General features: G+C 52.1%; 3 protein-coding genes across 3 annotated transcripts; 2 read left to right on the top strand and 1 right to left on the bottom strand.

Annotated features, from left to right (window-relative positions):
* The first annotated feature begins 645 nt into the window (after positions 1–645).
* On the top strand, positions 646–971 carry B0T23DRAFT_382242 (uncharacterized protein). Its single transcript, XM_062837319.1, has one exon. The coding sequence runs from the start codon at positions 741–743 to the stop codon at positions 960–962; it is 222 nt and encodes a 73-aa protein (XP_062691852.1). The 5' UTR covers positions 646–740; the 3' UTR covers positions 963–971.
* A 2,009-nt stretch (positions 972–2,980) lies between these two features.
* Positions 2,981–4,013, top strand: B0T23DRAFT_405482 (uncharacterized protein; the record flags this gene model as incomplete). Its single annotated transcript, XM_062839002.1, has 5 exons — positions 2,981–3,114; positions 3,210–3,309; positions 3,483–3,594; positions 3,718–3,839; positions 3,879–4,013. The coding sequence occupies 5 exons, from the start codon at positions 2,981–2,983 to the stop codon at positions 4,011–4,013; spliced, it is 603 nt and encodes a 200-aa protein (XP_062691853.1).
* A 3,903-nt stretch (positions 4,014–7,916) lies between these two features.
* B0T23DRAFT_396792 (uncharacterized protein) lies at positions 7,917–14,513 on the bottom strand (the record flags this gene model as incomplete). The annotated part of the gene is made up of 2 exons (XM_062838263.1): positions 7,917–8,141; positions 8,211–14,513. The coding sequence occupies 2 exons, from the start codon at positions 14,511–14,513 to the stop codon at positions 7,917–7,919; spliced, it is 6,528 nt and encodes a 2,175-aa protein (XP_062691854.1).
* Between the last annotated feature and the right edge of the window lie 32 nt (positions 14,514–14,545).

The following is a 14,545-nucleotide window of genomic DNA, read 5'->3' on the forward strand; positions in this document are numbered from 1 at the left end:
TTGTGCGGAAACCGTAATCGCGCGAGGGCGTCTCTTCTTGCCTTGGAAAACGTTTGGTTCGCTTTCTTTCGGCATGAAGACTGGCTTGTTTCGGCCTTTACAAATGTCACAATTAGCCCCTATTTTTTTTTTGGTTTAGGGTTTCACGTTTGGTGCTGTTGCAACCGAATTGGTCAATGCCATGCCATGACCCAGAAAAAAAAAAAAAAAAAAAAAAAAAAAAACACATTTACGCCGATGACGTGAGGGTATGCGATTGGTACATGTTATGGGAGAAAAGGGATCCATGATGAGACCCTGCTTTGCTGTGCAGAAAGAGAGGGCGTGTGTGTCACTTGTCGCCATCGGATTCTGCTGCAAATTTTGAAAGTTTCGTGAGCTGGACAACACCACGTATCCTTGTCTCGATATGGAGTCCTTGGGGCAAAGTGTTGGTCTACTGTGTACAACTTTGGCGCGGCTTGACGCATTGCCCTGGGGCTTGGTATTCGCTTTGGGAACGTGTGATGTATGGAGCTGCCTGTTGGAAGAGCTTCTGCTGTACCCCGTACCGTACGGCACACGCACCATGCTGGGCCGATGATGACGCTGATGAGGTTCGTGAGTCGATGGAGCTTTCACTTTGTTGAAATTGCCTGCGGACATGTTTGGCCGCGACAAGAGCTCCCGGGCCGCCGTGATCGGACTTCTGCTGCTGCCCGCAGCGGAACGGGGCCAATGTTTGTCGTACCTGCGTACACATGGCCTCCATAGGCAATATCTTGGTGCTATTTTTGTTCAATTTGATATTTCCCCCTCCAGGGTATTGCTCATACACTAGTTTGTACTTTTGGGACAGCTGTGGGCTCTTCTGGAAGTCTCTAAAATTTGACATTGAGGATCTCTTTTTTTTCTTTTTTCTTTTTTCTTTCATCTTCCTGGTCGGGAGCCACCGGATCGATACCATCGATACCGATCTATGACTGTGCAATGGACTGAAGGGAGGAACTGATTGAGGCTGATGACCATCAAAGTTTTCGCGTCAGCTTCATGAGAGTGCCAGCATCAACTCGAAATTTCCGTCATGGGTTAAAAAATTTAAGCGGAGTTTCGGTCTTGGCTTGGTCTGGACTTTTGGGCTGCCACTGTCCGCCTAGCATCGTCAGCCCAGCTCACCCTGCCTTCAGGAAGGCTGCGGCGGGGATGGCGACATCGCGGTTCGGATTCGGTGCCGACGGGAGTGAAACCCACGGAAAGCAGGCTCGAGCAGGCTGGGGAGAGGTAGGGATAGAGCTTTCTGCTTGATTTAACAGCAAGTGAGTCACTGTAGCTCGTCCATGGATACCCCTAGAACTGCGAAACACCATTGAAAATTCAGAAGGCTCACGCTTCACACCTTTGTTAGGTACATCCAAGGTTCCAACAAAGTGAGTCAAAAAGGAGAAGCCACCCCATGGCCCGTGCTGTTTTGGGGGCGGGAGATTATCGTGCCATTCCTCGCGCTGCCATCGAGCCATGTTCACATCGTGGGACGTGTTACGGCAGGAAAAAAAGGGGGGGTGAAGAAAGAAAAGGATCCGTAATTGGGATATTGCACAGTTGCAGTGCTGTTTGGAGGTTGGAACGAGAAAGGGCGTGTGCAGCGCAGTTGACGGTAATCTATTTGTCCATCTCCTTTTAGGAGCAGCCAAGGATCTGCGGCAAGGGACACAAGCTAAGTTAAGTCGCCCGAAGTTAAGTGTACCTTGAGGTAGAGAACTCAAAACAGAAAATCCTTGGGAAATTTGCACCGAACGAGCTTGCATCAAAGGAAGCAGTTTCATTATTGGTATTCCTGGCATGTTAAGCTGCCACCACTTGGCGATAGCTGTGAGCTCGTTTCAGCCTGCGTCTGCGATCAGGCAAGGGGCATGTGCGGGCAATCGGCATTTCGAGGCAACTGAATGTTCGATTACCAAACCGATCGATCCCTCCGATCCTCATCGGCCGCACCTGCACTCGGCGGCTCTTTGAAGGGCCAGCTGGAGGTTGAGGCTGTCTGCCTGGGTGATCAGGGGCAGCTGGCATGGACCGCTTTGGTTCCTGTGGGCTGGGCCGCCCTGCAGGACTCAGGCTGGGGGATCTGCCGCAGGTCCGCCCAACTGCCCGGGCACTTCGGATAGGAACCGATTAGCGCGAGTTAACCAGCTGTCAACGGCCCCACCCAGGTCCCGACACGGACCCCACTCGAGAATGGGAATTTTGGGGTGGAATTCGCCTTTTTCACTTTTTGCGTCACCACCGTTCCAGCAGCTCCCGGACATTGTGACATGGCCATTGTTTCATCAGTTTTCGACATGGAGAATGTGTCAATGCTGGCAGCAAAGACGGGGGCCAATTTCGTGACATCGATCGGCCGAGCGAACGCAAGGGAGACAAGGTCTTTTCTTTCCGATCTCATGCCCAAAGCTGAAGCCGGTCAGCTCCGAGCTCGAAAAGTACACGGTAAGTAAGCGAGCAATGCATCATCATCATCCATGAAGCTCATCCCTTTTGCCCATGGGCAGTCAACGGTTATGTAGCTACCAATGGCTGCCAGCAGCCGCCAGGTGGTTGCTTTTTGCGGCTCTGTTTACGTGCAGGTCGTCTTTTGCTGGGTAGTCTATGTACCTGCCCGTAGGTGGAGGGAGTTTGTCCGCTACAATCCCCAGCATTCGTTCCATCGATTTCTTTCTATGCCGCCTGGCAATTGCACTGTATCAAAGTGAATGAAGAAAGCGAGAGCGAGAGACGGAGCGCCCGCGGCGTTCGTTTTGTCTTGGAAACTCAGGTCAACCCAAAAAGATTCATCTCCACTGTTGTGGCATGAACACCAACACCTTCAATTTTACCCAACAACGTATCAAATGAGCATCCATCACAATGTTGGACGGCGAGCCCCCACTAACAAAGTGTGCTCGTTTCAACGCCGTTGTTTGGGGTTGGCAATTGGGTGCATATTCGTGAAGCCAAATTCATCATGATGTCTGTTAGTTATGTGATAGCTCATTCTATTGGTAGGAATGCAATGACCGCAGGTAGCCTTGAGCGAAAACGTGTCCGCCGTTGTGTTGAATTGGGCGGTTGTTTGTGGCCGTGGCGAAGCCGTACCAGTATGTGTACCTAGTGTAGACCCAACGACTCGGTAGAATAAAGGGGACAGCAACCACACAACACACACACACACACACGCACAAAAAAAAGAAGACTAGGAAAAAATTAGTGCAGATGGTGGGTACTGGATCCGCACCTCCCGTTCCGGGAGTCTCCCGTCCGCCGGATCCCGTAGTGCTCTCTGGGTCCCCGTCTCCCGTCTCCCGCAGCCTGACAAAGTCCACCGGGTATGTGATGGTTATTTCCATTGGTCTATTGACACGCATGTACTGACCAACAAGAATGTGCGCACTTGATACTACCTCTAGCTAAGGCAGACCACTGCTTCGTGTTGTTTGCTTCCGTCACTGCATGAGTCTGGTTCCCTCTAGACCCTTCCTAGGCTGGCCTTATGTCCAACCATCGTCCAGCTGTCCTTGCGGACCCGTACGACTGCCGGCTGCTACTGGCTCGCCCCCCGGTGCCGCACCATCTCCGGCATGCGTGTCCGCAGCCCCCCGGTATGCCGCTCGAAACTGGGGGGCCTCTTTCTTTCTTTTCGTTACGTGATAAAGTATGAGTTGGCATTTTGCGGAGACACTTCTCCCTTGACGGCCTGAAACACAGAAGTTTTTGTTCCACTCCCTCCGTCCCTCACCCGTCTCCGGCCGTTGGGCCGTTTGAGGTTCCCCAGCGGGAAAGAGAGAGAGAGAGAGGGCCGTGGACAACCGAACTGGCCGGTCCACTTTGTCAACAATGAGTAGCTCGCTAGACCGACACCCACGGAGGGAGAGTTCAATGTTCCTAGATTATGCCGCCGCCGCCGCCGCCGCTGGGCCGGTGCCGGTATGCCGTTTGTCCGCCGGACACGACAGACGGGGTGGAGAGGTGCTGGTCTCACGATCCTGTGCCACGCGATCTAACACACTTTGCTTGCCAATTCCCAACGACAGCCACACACCTTGATTTCTGATTCGACCCTTCATCGTTGGGTCTCTCTCTGCTTTGTGTTGCCCCATCCTCCCCTCAGGCATGATGGCTTTTGCTACCTGAAGCCCTTCTCTAACACGCCCCTTGGGGTCAGTTCAAAGTCACCCGAGACTGCCGAGTTGGCACCACCACCATGCCCTCCATCACGCATTCCCATACATTGCTAGCTTTGAGTGGTCTCTTTAGTATGGGGATAGTAAGACCAGGGAAGAAAGGGGGGGGAGGGGTCTGTATCTGTGATTTCTCAGAGCCATGTACCGTTACGCGGCCATCTGGTGTACAGCAACTCATCCAAATTGCGATTTGCTTCGGTACGTGCTCGTCAGTTGTCGCTCCGCTCTCCGATGACATCCTGGTATTCTCTTTGAGCCTCACGGGGCATGCACTGTGACCATACTATTTTCTGGCCGCATAACCATGCACAGCTCCTACGTGGTCATTCGTTTTCACATTTACCTTGCTAATGGTACAAAGAAAAGTGCGAGGCGGACGAGACGAGACGAGGCGAGAAGAGAAGGAAAAAGCCACCGGCCGTGCCGTCAGCCATTCCGTTCCGTTTGAGAAATGGGGGGGCCAGCACAAGGGCGTCGAATGCGGTGCTATGTACTACTCACTGTATGTACGTACCTATCATTTGTCTCAGGCCGGTCGGCCGGTCGCTGTCTGTTCTGTCTCTGTCTCCTGTTGGTGTGGTTGTGGTGGTGAGGAGTATTACACAACAGCAGTCTCACTGTTAGCTCCTGGCATGTTACGCAGATTTTTCCGTTGTATCCAAGACAAGCTTTTTGTGTCTGTATCCACTTGCTTCTTTGGGGATTGACGACACTATGGTCTGAGTTCCTGTATGTTTTGGTTGTCTCTGACCCGGTCAAGGCAAGGTCTGCGACAAAGAGGAAGAGTTCTGAGCCTGGGAAAAGGAGATGCCAGAGATGGAAGAGCGAAGTGAACTGTAGTGAAAGGAAAGAAGTATATTTTGAGGGATGGCATATCTCGAACAATACCCACCTTCACTTTTCGTCTGCTCCGTGTAATTCTATTCAGGTACGTTTATTGAAGTGCTGTAGTCTTTTTACAAGTTGTGGGAGCCGGTATCAAAGCTCTGAGCACTAAGCTTTAACTACACAAGTAAAGCATGACACGCCATTGTCATCATGTGCGAAACATGCAATCCTTCCCTTTCAAGAGTCTAAAGACTGTGAATGATATATCTTGATAATGGTAATCACCAGACAACGTTCATCTTCCAATATCCCAGTGTACCGGTACTCAATCGAATAGGGGCTTCCTTGCTATGTTCGATGTGCGAAGCAAAAACTGCACGCCTAGAATCTCACATGCCGCATTGCTGGTACACCAAGCTCAAGCTCCAAGGGCTGGGACCAGGGCCATCCGCGTCTGTATCTGTGTTGTGTATGTCCGTATCTGTTTAAGTGATACAAAGAAGGGAAAAAAGGTTCTATGTGCTCCCCCTGCCAGTGCCACATCTCTGTAGGTTAAGAACAACTGTGCACTTATATACCCCTAGACCAGTCAGAAGAAGCTGTCGAGGCTTGAAATCCCAGCCAGCCAGCTAGCTAGCCTAGGTAACACTATTTCTCACGACTCACGCCTCACATGACTCAAATCAGCCCAGATTCAGCAACTTGCTGTGTCGCTGTGTCATATTACCGACTAACTTGTACCCAGCAGGTAGGTTGAACGCCAGTTTGGTTCTGTCGGGGCTTGCACAACTTTCACTGGACATAGTGAGAGGGAGAGTAGGGTGGACGTGGATGTTTCAGTCTCAGCCGACGGTAGCTTGTAGAATTATGTATCGCAGCATTGATATCGGGAGGTTAGAAGTAGGAAGGCTTTCTTGGCAGGTAGTAGGCTTCGTTGGTTTACACGCATCCCTGAGTCCATGGAGTCTCTCCCAACCCTGGGAAAAGACAAGCGGGTGGGCGTAAAGATTTGTGACTTCGAAGTCCGGGATGTAGACGAGGGCATTCACACTTTGGCACGAAATTTGCACGGAACGAAAAAGACGATACCGGACGGGATCGAACTGGCAGTTACAGAAACAGAGCCATGTTATTGGACAACTGGCGTGATTGAATGAGACAAGCTTTGATGATCTCGTTTCCTGGAAAGAACCATGATTCCTTTCGAGAGGACTTTGAGACAGAATTGCCCAGCCAGTCCGCTATGAGAACAACCACAAAGATTTAGGCTGTGCGATGGCTTCATTGCACGAATAACTTGGCCAAGCAGAAGCTCCTAGATTGGAGGCCGACTTTAATTCAGATGCCTGCTTGATCACCCGGAAGCCTTCATGACTTCCTGATTTTTCCACTGCAGTATGTTAGATGTCCAGGCGCTCAATCCAGGCTTTGTACCCCTGTCTGACGAGGTGTGTATGTGTGAGAGAAAGATTGTATAACAGTAATTCACATACCTCTACGGGTGAGATAGTAAAAGATGGTATTGTACCTCTCCATCAGCTTGGCCTCCATTCTACCAAAAAAATTGATTCGCCAACTGTGAAAACCTTTGCGGAAATTGTTGAAGCCGCGACCTAGACCATGGGGTTATGCCTTCCCCAAAATGACGATCGGGAGGTATAGAAGAAGAAGCGACGGAGAGCAATTGGGAAGGAGCGAGCGGCCGAACTGCTAGGTTGTCCCTGACTCCCTCCCTCGCCCTTTCTCTTCGAAAAGTAAAGCCAAAAGACCTTCGAGGGAGGAAAAGAAATAAAAAATAAAATAAAATAAGAAAAGAATAAGAAACAGCGGTTGTCAACGTTACGACAACTGGACTGGCGGTCACCGGCGTATCTATGAGAGGGCGAGCGGGATCTCGAGTCACTGTCCTGGTGTCCATGGTCATACGTTTTTGGTGTTGGTGTCTGGGGCTCAGAAGTGATGGTGTTTGAAGGTGTGATGAGGGAGCGATGTGAGGTGGTTATATACACATTACACTTTGGACTTCGAAGGAACACCTGATCAGAATTCCAATCGCTCTCGCAAGTTTGTATTGTATGGTCATGAGTTGTCGGTTTCTGCCGGATTCATCATTCATGATTTGGTCTGTTGAAATCATTTGAAGATATCCCATGACTTGACTCGCACTGGTGGACTTCATGTCCACTCTCGACATATTGATTTAACTTTGATCTTTTGTTGTTCCGCCACAAAATATCTAACGTGATTATTGTCGACTAGCGATATCTAAACGAGACCTCCCATTATGCATTCCATTCATAGAGCAACATTACATCAGATAACAAACAAGAAAAAACTCTTCGAATCATTGACTATGCCCTGATGCCAATCCTCATGCCAGATAGAAGAAGCCATCCCATCTTAACCTTCGCCAACCAACCAAACCCTTTTCATTACCTGTAGACCTGTAGAAAATAAACAAGACGAGAAGGAAAGGACAAACAACAGAAGTGAAAGTAAAAGAAAAAGACAATTAAGACATATGTTTAGTGATACATGGAAAGAGAGAGCGAAAAGGTGTGATAACAACTGGTATCTCTAGCAAAATTCTCGCTCTCTCTCTCCCTTCGCAGTTTTCGGCTTTGTGCGTTTTTTCGCCTTTATCTATCAGCGTTGTCAACAGAACACAAAGTGTTCGAAAACAATAACGATGAGATAATGATTTCGGATGACGGATGATGATATGCAATGATGTACCCTCCCCTTCCAGTCCTGCAAAAGCCAGTTCCATTTCCGTTTGCCAGCAATTCTTTCCTTCGTTACTTCCCATACCCTCCCCTTTCCCGTCCGTTATCTTCCTCTTCCGTGTTTTTGTGTGTGAAAGAATAATGTAGTGAGGTCCCGTCGGCAGCTTTATTAGAAGAACCTCGAGAGAGCATTACTCAGGTTGATAAAGTCGACAGGTTTCGTTACGTAGTCGTTGAACCCTGCTTGGAGACACTTATCCTGGACGTCACTCATGACGTTTGCCGACAGGGCGATGATGGGTAACGCCCTCCCTGGAAAGTTGCCCTTGGCTTCCCATTCACGAATCTCGCGGCAGGCTTGATATCCGTCCTTGCGTGGCATGTGGAGATCGCACTGTTGGGACGATGGTTAGGTACAGAGCTCACTTGCTAAACAACAGACGGTGGGTGTGATAAGACATACCAAGATCAACGAAAAGTAATCATGAGGCCGCGAAAACACGACATCAGTGCACTCTACTCCGTCTGCGACCAACTCCACGTCCACGCCGACCTTCTTGAGATACTTTTGCAGCACCTTTTGGTTGACCAAGTTATCCTCAACTAAGAGGACCTTGTACCCCTTGTTGCCCATGCGCTTCTCCACCTCAAGGTAACTCTGCTTTTGGTTTTCCACTAACTGCTCTGCCGTTGATCTGTTCCGGTCGATGCTGAGATCACGCTCCTTGGCCGGATCAAAGATCACCGCGAACCGTGATGGCTTGACAGGTTTGTAGATATAGGTCACCCGGTTTTCAGACAAAATGTCCTCATACTGGGTACCGGCTACCTGCTTCAGAACCGCCTGTCGCTGTACCGAGTCGGAGAGAATGAGGATGGTAACGCCGCGGCCAATCATGGTTGAGCGCTGGACTTCATCCATCAACTCAATGATCTGCTCAGGTGTCGGAAGGTTAACCACCACGTGCGTGAAAAAGACGGGGTCCTCACCACCGATCAGCTTGCGCGCCTCCTGAACAGATGCGACCGCTGTAATCTGGTGAGGGTTACTCTTTGGCAGCGTCATCTCGATATGCTTCGTCGTGGCCTCGCGGCTGTGCGTTTGCGGGCAGATAATCAAGATGGAGAATAGGGATGTGTGAAACCCATCGCTATCTTCTGAACCACCGCCCTCTTTAATGGTAGGTCTCGACAGGCGCTCGTTGCTGGAGTTGCTAGGCGTTGGGGTAGTGCCCGCGTCGGAGCCACCTCCTCCTCTGCCATGAGGCATCTCAAGCTTCATCTGGGACAAATCGTGCCCACTAGCACGAGCTGCCTCGCTAAATCGTGCTAAGGACCCGACGTGGACAGACGATATGGATGAGCGCTCAGTGTTTCGGGTGCGTGACGAGTGGATAGACGGTTCCGAGCTACCGGTGGAGACTGCTGCCGGCGATCTAGTGTCAGACTCAACAGGTACCACTGAGCCCGATGAAGGTGCAGAAGTGAGATATGGCCTACTGTGAGGGGATGCCATGGAGGACCGACGGAGAATGTTCATTTCCGGTATAAGGCCTGGCGTAGGCGCAGGTGGTGCAGCCAGGTCAGGGTTGTCGGATTCTGTGGGAAGCCCAAACCTTGCGGTAAAGGTGAAAGTTGATCCCTTTCCTAGCACCGCCGTACCGTCCATCTTGCCGCCGTGTAGCTCGACCAGTTGGCGCGAAATGACCAAACCTAGGCCACTTCCACCGTGTTGGCGGGTACTGCTTCCATCAATCTGGCTGAAAGGTTTGAAGATCAACTCGGCTTCCTCCTCGGTGAAACCTCTTCCAGTGTCAATGATGGAGAACTCAAGCATAATCTCGTTCTCGTACAAATGACCATGGTTGGGAACAACAACCTTGCAGCGGCTGAATACCTCTCCTTCATTAGTGAACTTGATGGCATTGCCGATGACGTTGAGCAAGACCTGGCGGATTCGGACCTTATCACCCTTGACCCATGCAGGCACGTCTTCTTCGACAACATAGTTGAGTTCGAGACGCTTGGCGATCGCCATGGTGGACACCAGCTCGTTGACATCCTCGATAAGAGAGCGTGTGTGAAACCATTCGTAGTTCAACTTCATCATGCCTGCATCAACCTTGGAAAGATCCAGGATATCGTTGATGATCATGATCAGACTGTTGGCGCTGGTCTGAATGGTATTTGTGTAATCACGTTGCTCCTCGTTGAGTGTGGTATCCTGAAGGAAACTGACCATACCAGAAATGCCAATAAGAGGGGTTCGGATCTCATGCGACATGTTGCTAAGGAAACGGCTCTTCGACTCCATAGCCTCCTTTAACTTGGTTTCCAGGAGTTTCAAATCGTTGATGTCGGTGGCAGAGCCGAAATAAGAGCTGGCGCCATTACCAAAGTCGACATTGTCAATCTCAACGCATCGAATGAGATGCCAGCGGTACTCGCCGGTCTTGGAACGAAGTCGGATCTCTGTTGTGTATGAGAGCTGGCCCTTGCTGTCGGTGCTGATCTTGATGACTCCCTGCCTCGCAAGCTCGGACAGGTTAGGACCGGCGAGATCGTTAGCAGAACTGCTGGTGCTACTGCTGTGTCGGGTGAGAGCTGGGTGTACGAGCCCAGACACATTTTCAACGTGAGGGGTAGCAGGCTGTTTGCCCATAGCGGCCATGCCAAACTTGCTGGGCGAAGGCGAATGATCATGCTTTGTCTTGTCCTGCCTGACATGCGGTGAGGTGGGTCGTTCGAGGGGAATCCGGCATTTAGCCAGATCCTCTGGGTGCACGAAATCCATGAAGCCAAGTCCGAGAACATCATCAAAGCCTTGTCCGGTATAAGAAAGCCATTGCTCGTTCGCGAAAGTGATACCCTCGTCTTCAGTTGCAGTGAAGATGATTTGGGGGATTAAGTTAGCAAGCAGACGATGTTTTGCCTCCGATACCTCGATCTCTTCCTGCCGTGCTGCTCTGAGCTGTGCGACATGCTGATCATGGATATCCATATATGAACCCAGGAACTGCATGATAACACCCCGCTTGTCCTTGGAGGCGACAGCCCGCGCTTGGAACCACCGATAAGCCCCGTCGAAGCGACGGATTCTTACGGTCTCTGAAAGCGGATCCCCGGTACGGACAGACGCACTCCATTTACGAAGGTATTTCTCTCTGTCTTCAGGGTGGATGCTCCCCCAAGGGTCTGCGGCCAAATCATCAGAGGTTTGCCCGCGGTATGTCAAGAACCGACTATTCACCCAGACGATTTCACCCGTTTGTGGAAGGGCTACGAAGACATGAGCGGGCAAAGAGTCAAGGATAAGGCCTTTGAGCTTGTCCGATGGTGGTGTCATGTCTGTCGATGAGATCGATCCTTGCCTAGATGCCGTTGCGCCCTGGTTTATACCTTTGCCGACGGTGGAGCTCGGAGGAAGGGACTGGAAGGTGGTGGCAAAGTCGGCACCATATGAGTGCAACTGCGTGTGCCGATGCTGACCTGTAGGAGTACCGGCAGACTTTCTCCGTTGAGTCTCGGCTGACTGACTGCTTGCGATGCCGCCTCTTTCTTCCCGCTGCTCTTTGAGAACGGCAGTCTTCTGTTGTGAGTTTGTCGGCGAAGGTTCATCAATACTCCGGCGGTTGCTTTCTCCGCTGGCCTGAGACTCCTGCGACACGGGAGCGACACCAGCTGCATCCTGCCACTGGGACTTCCCTCCAGGTATCTTCAAGGAACCCTTCCTTTCAAGGGTTGTACTTTCTCGTGATCCTGTCTTGGTTCGTTGTCCCACACCAGTACCTCCCGGCTTTGGCGTGGTGGTGAAGTAACTGTCCCCAGCGGCGACAGGAGCTGGGCTGGCAGAGGATGACCTCTTGTCCATCAGATAACTCAGTGCCGAGGAATCCCAAGTAGGCGTCCCATTCGGAGAGTGGATGACACTGCGAGAGGGACCGGAGTACTCGCTAGGACTGGTTATGCTGCCAGCGTGCGACTGCTGAGAGATGCTGTCATCGGTTGGGAGGTATCCCATTGTGAAAGCGGTAGGACCAGCCAGCGGACGTCCGTCAGGACCCAACGCACCAAAGCCAACCGTCTGTGGCCTTCGTTTCTGGAGTCCGTTCAGCTCCGTTTCGAGGTTAGTATAGTGACGACACAGAGAAAAAGATGTGGCCAGATGTGGTGCCAAGTGCTCCAACGAGTGGCGTAGATTGGTGGGATACGGGATAATGGGGCTGAGTATAGAAAGAATCGCAATCGGGGCGTGCTTTTCCTTGGCGGCAGGTTCTTGGTAGGGGATAGGAATTGTCGGCGTGTGACTTGACTTGCCCCGTTGTGACATCTTTTGCTCCAAAAACGTCGAATCCAGCTTGAAGCCTGGCTGCTGAGGTTTCGACAGTAGGACATGGGTTAAAGGGATATGCAACACCGTCCACGAGTTATCAACCCCAATAGCCTCAGGTGGTTGCAGAGCTGAGTAGTCAGGAGGAGCCGAACCTGGATTAAACGACTCCTCATCGACCATGGCATCCGCAAAGAACGGATTTTCGCTAGGGTCAGCCCTCACAGCGGGGGACGGGGCCGGGGATTGAGACCACGGAGATGGTGGTGCCTGCTCGTACTCCTCATACTTGGGTGTCGGGGGTCTTGGGTATTCGTCATCCAAGCGAGAGGCAATTCCGGTAGCTTTCTTCTCCAAGCCGTGCCCGCCCGAGGTCCTGCCTGCGGCGGTTGACAAAGTCGCATTGCCCAGAAGCGCAGAGAGTTTAGTCGCTGACTCGGATCGCGTGCGAATTTTCTTGATTTTTTTCCGTGGCCCCTCTGGCGACTGGCTGCGCGTCGCAACTCTGGGATCGGCGGCTTTGCTGTCGGTTGACGATGTTTGTGTAAGATATGGGTATGACCTAGTAAGAGCAACAACGCGACCACGTTCCAAAACCCGCAATACCCCATTGTGATCGATCAATGGATCGGCCTCGTAATCCAATGCCTGGAGAACATTCAAGAGCTTCCCGTGCCCTTCTCTCTTGTTGGTTATTGGTGCTTCCCAGCTTGGAATGGGCTGCTGGCCCTCAAGGGCGTCATGCTCTGCCAAAGCTTCACGGTTCAAGCTCACAGCAACATCATCATCCTCACTCACATCTCGATCGCGTCCGACACCTGGGTGAGCAGTCTTGCTTCGCGATGCCATTGGTGGCCGAAGGGGTGTCACTGGCGTTCGTTCAACCGACTCCTTCTTGTCCTTGGTGTCTTCATAAGAAGAGAACGAGTGTCGGCTCGGCAGGCCGGGGCGCGCTAAGCCCTTGGGCTTAAGAGATTCGTCGTTGTTCTGATAGAGGTCGGTGATATCGTCGGTACTGCTGTGGACAAAGCTCGAGCCTCTAGCAAGATAGCCTAGGCTCAGGCCATCCTCCTGGTGGGGGTTGTACGTTGCCTTTTGGCCCCATGGCACGTTCTCAATATCCGTCGGATCGGCAGGCACAGCCAGGGTTACCCTTTCAGCCCTGTACACTTCAGTCATGATCTGAACAACTGTGTGCCACCATGCATCCAAGCCCGGCTCAGCCGAAAGCATGAGGGTCAGGTCGTATAGGTTGGGTGTCGCAAATTCACCTTGCACAGTACCGGAGCACCCTGGGGGTAGAAAGGTCATTGCTGAGGCAGGGGTAGAGGGGTTGGAGACAGAATGGTCAAGACCCTGAATGCCTGCAAACGAGACGTGGGCCCCCGTAGACGAATGCGTAGTCGGAAATGTAGTTGGTGAGAGCGTGGTAAACGGGCGGTGAAATGGCAGGCCACTGTGTGGAAAGCCGGGCGAGGATGCCATGCGCGGGAAGGGGTATGAAGGAGTTCTAGCCGTCAAGCCGGGGGTGACACCGCCGCGGATGGTATTTCCAGACTCGGTCGATGTCGTGGTTGGCTCGCTGCCGCTCTGGGGGAGCTGTGGCGAGGGACTGCTGGCCTCCTCCTGTATAGGAGATACGCGGACCGGGCCCGGGATGGCCAGCCGGTTCTCCGTTGCCGCAACAACCTCTCTTTTTTCCATCTCGCGGGCCAAGTGCAAACGGTATTGACTTAGCTGCCGTTGTGCCTCGGACGTATCCATCTTACCCCGCTGCGATTCCCCGACTGTCCTCTTTCCATTATCTACCTGCTGCAAGTCCCTCTCTTCAGATGTCGGTTCGCTGGAAGGGCTATCGTTGAAGCTAACCTCGGAAGAAAGCCTGGAGGGCTTGCGCACCGAGTCCCGAGACCGGATATCATCCACGACGGGTGCAAGAGCGTGCTGATTGGAAGCCCGTGAATGCGGCGTTGGAAGTTGAAGCGACCCTAGCCCTCCTCTCCCGTTGACGCCACCAGTCATTTGGTCCTGATGTTCAAGCTGTTCAGACGGCGCAGAAGCCTCTGGAGGATTCAGGGCATAATCATCGGTAGGACCGGTGTGGGTTCGCGCAATGGCGCACTGGTTGGAACAGTGACTGTCGGGAGACTCGATGACAGTCCTGGGAGGAGTCGTCGTGCGGGGGGGCGTGACTGGCTTCGCGGTCGTAATCGTAGGCGTCGTGGCCGCCGTAGTATCTGTGGTTGTGAGAGTGGGAGTAGGAGTGAGAGCGGGAGTCGTAGTGGTAGTGGATGTGAGCGTGGATTCGGTTGTTCTTGGTCTTTCGGTGGAGCGAGGGCGCAGAAGAGGCAAGGATATGCTCTTTCTTTTCTCCTTCTCCTTCTCTTTCTCTTTCTCTTTACTGTGGCTTCGGCGATGAAGGCTGAAAAATCGCATTCCTCATGTGCAGTATCTCTCCAAGGTCCAGC

Source organism: Neurospora hispaniola, assembly GCF_033458365.1.
Source record: "Neurospora hispaniola strain FGSC 10403 chromosome Unknown B0T23scaffold_5, whole genome shotgun sequence".
NCBI classification, from domain to species: domain Eukaryota; kingdom Fungi; phylum Ascomycota; class Sordariomycetes; order Sordariales; family Sordariaceae; genus Neurospora; species Neurospora hispaniola.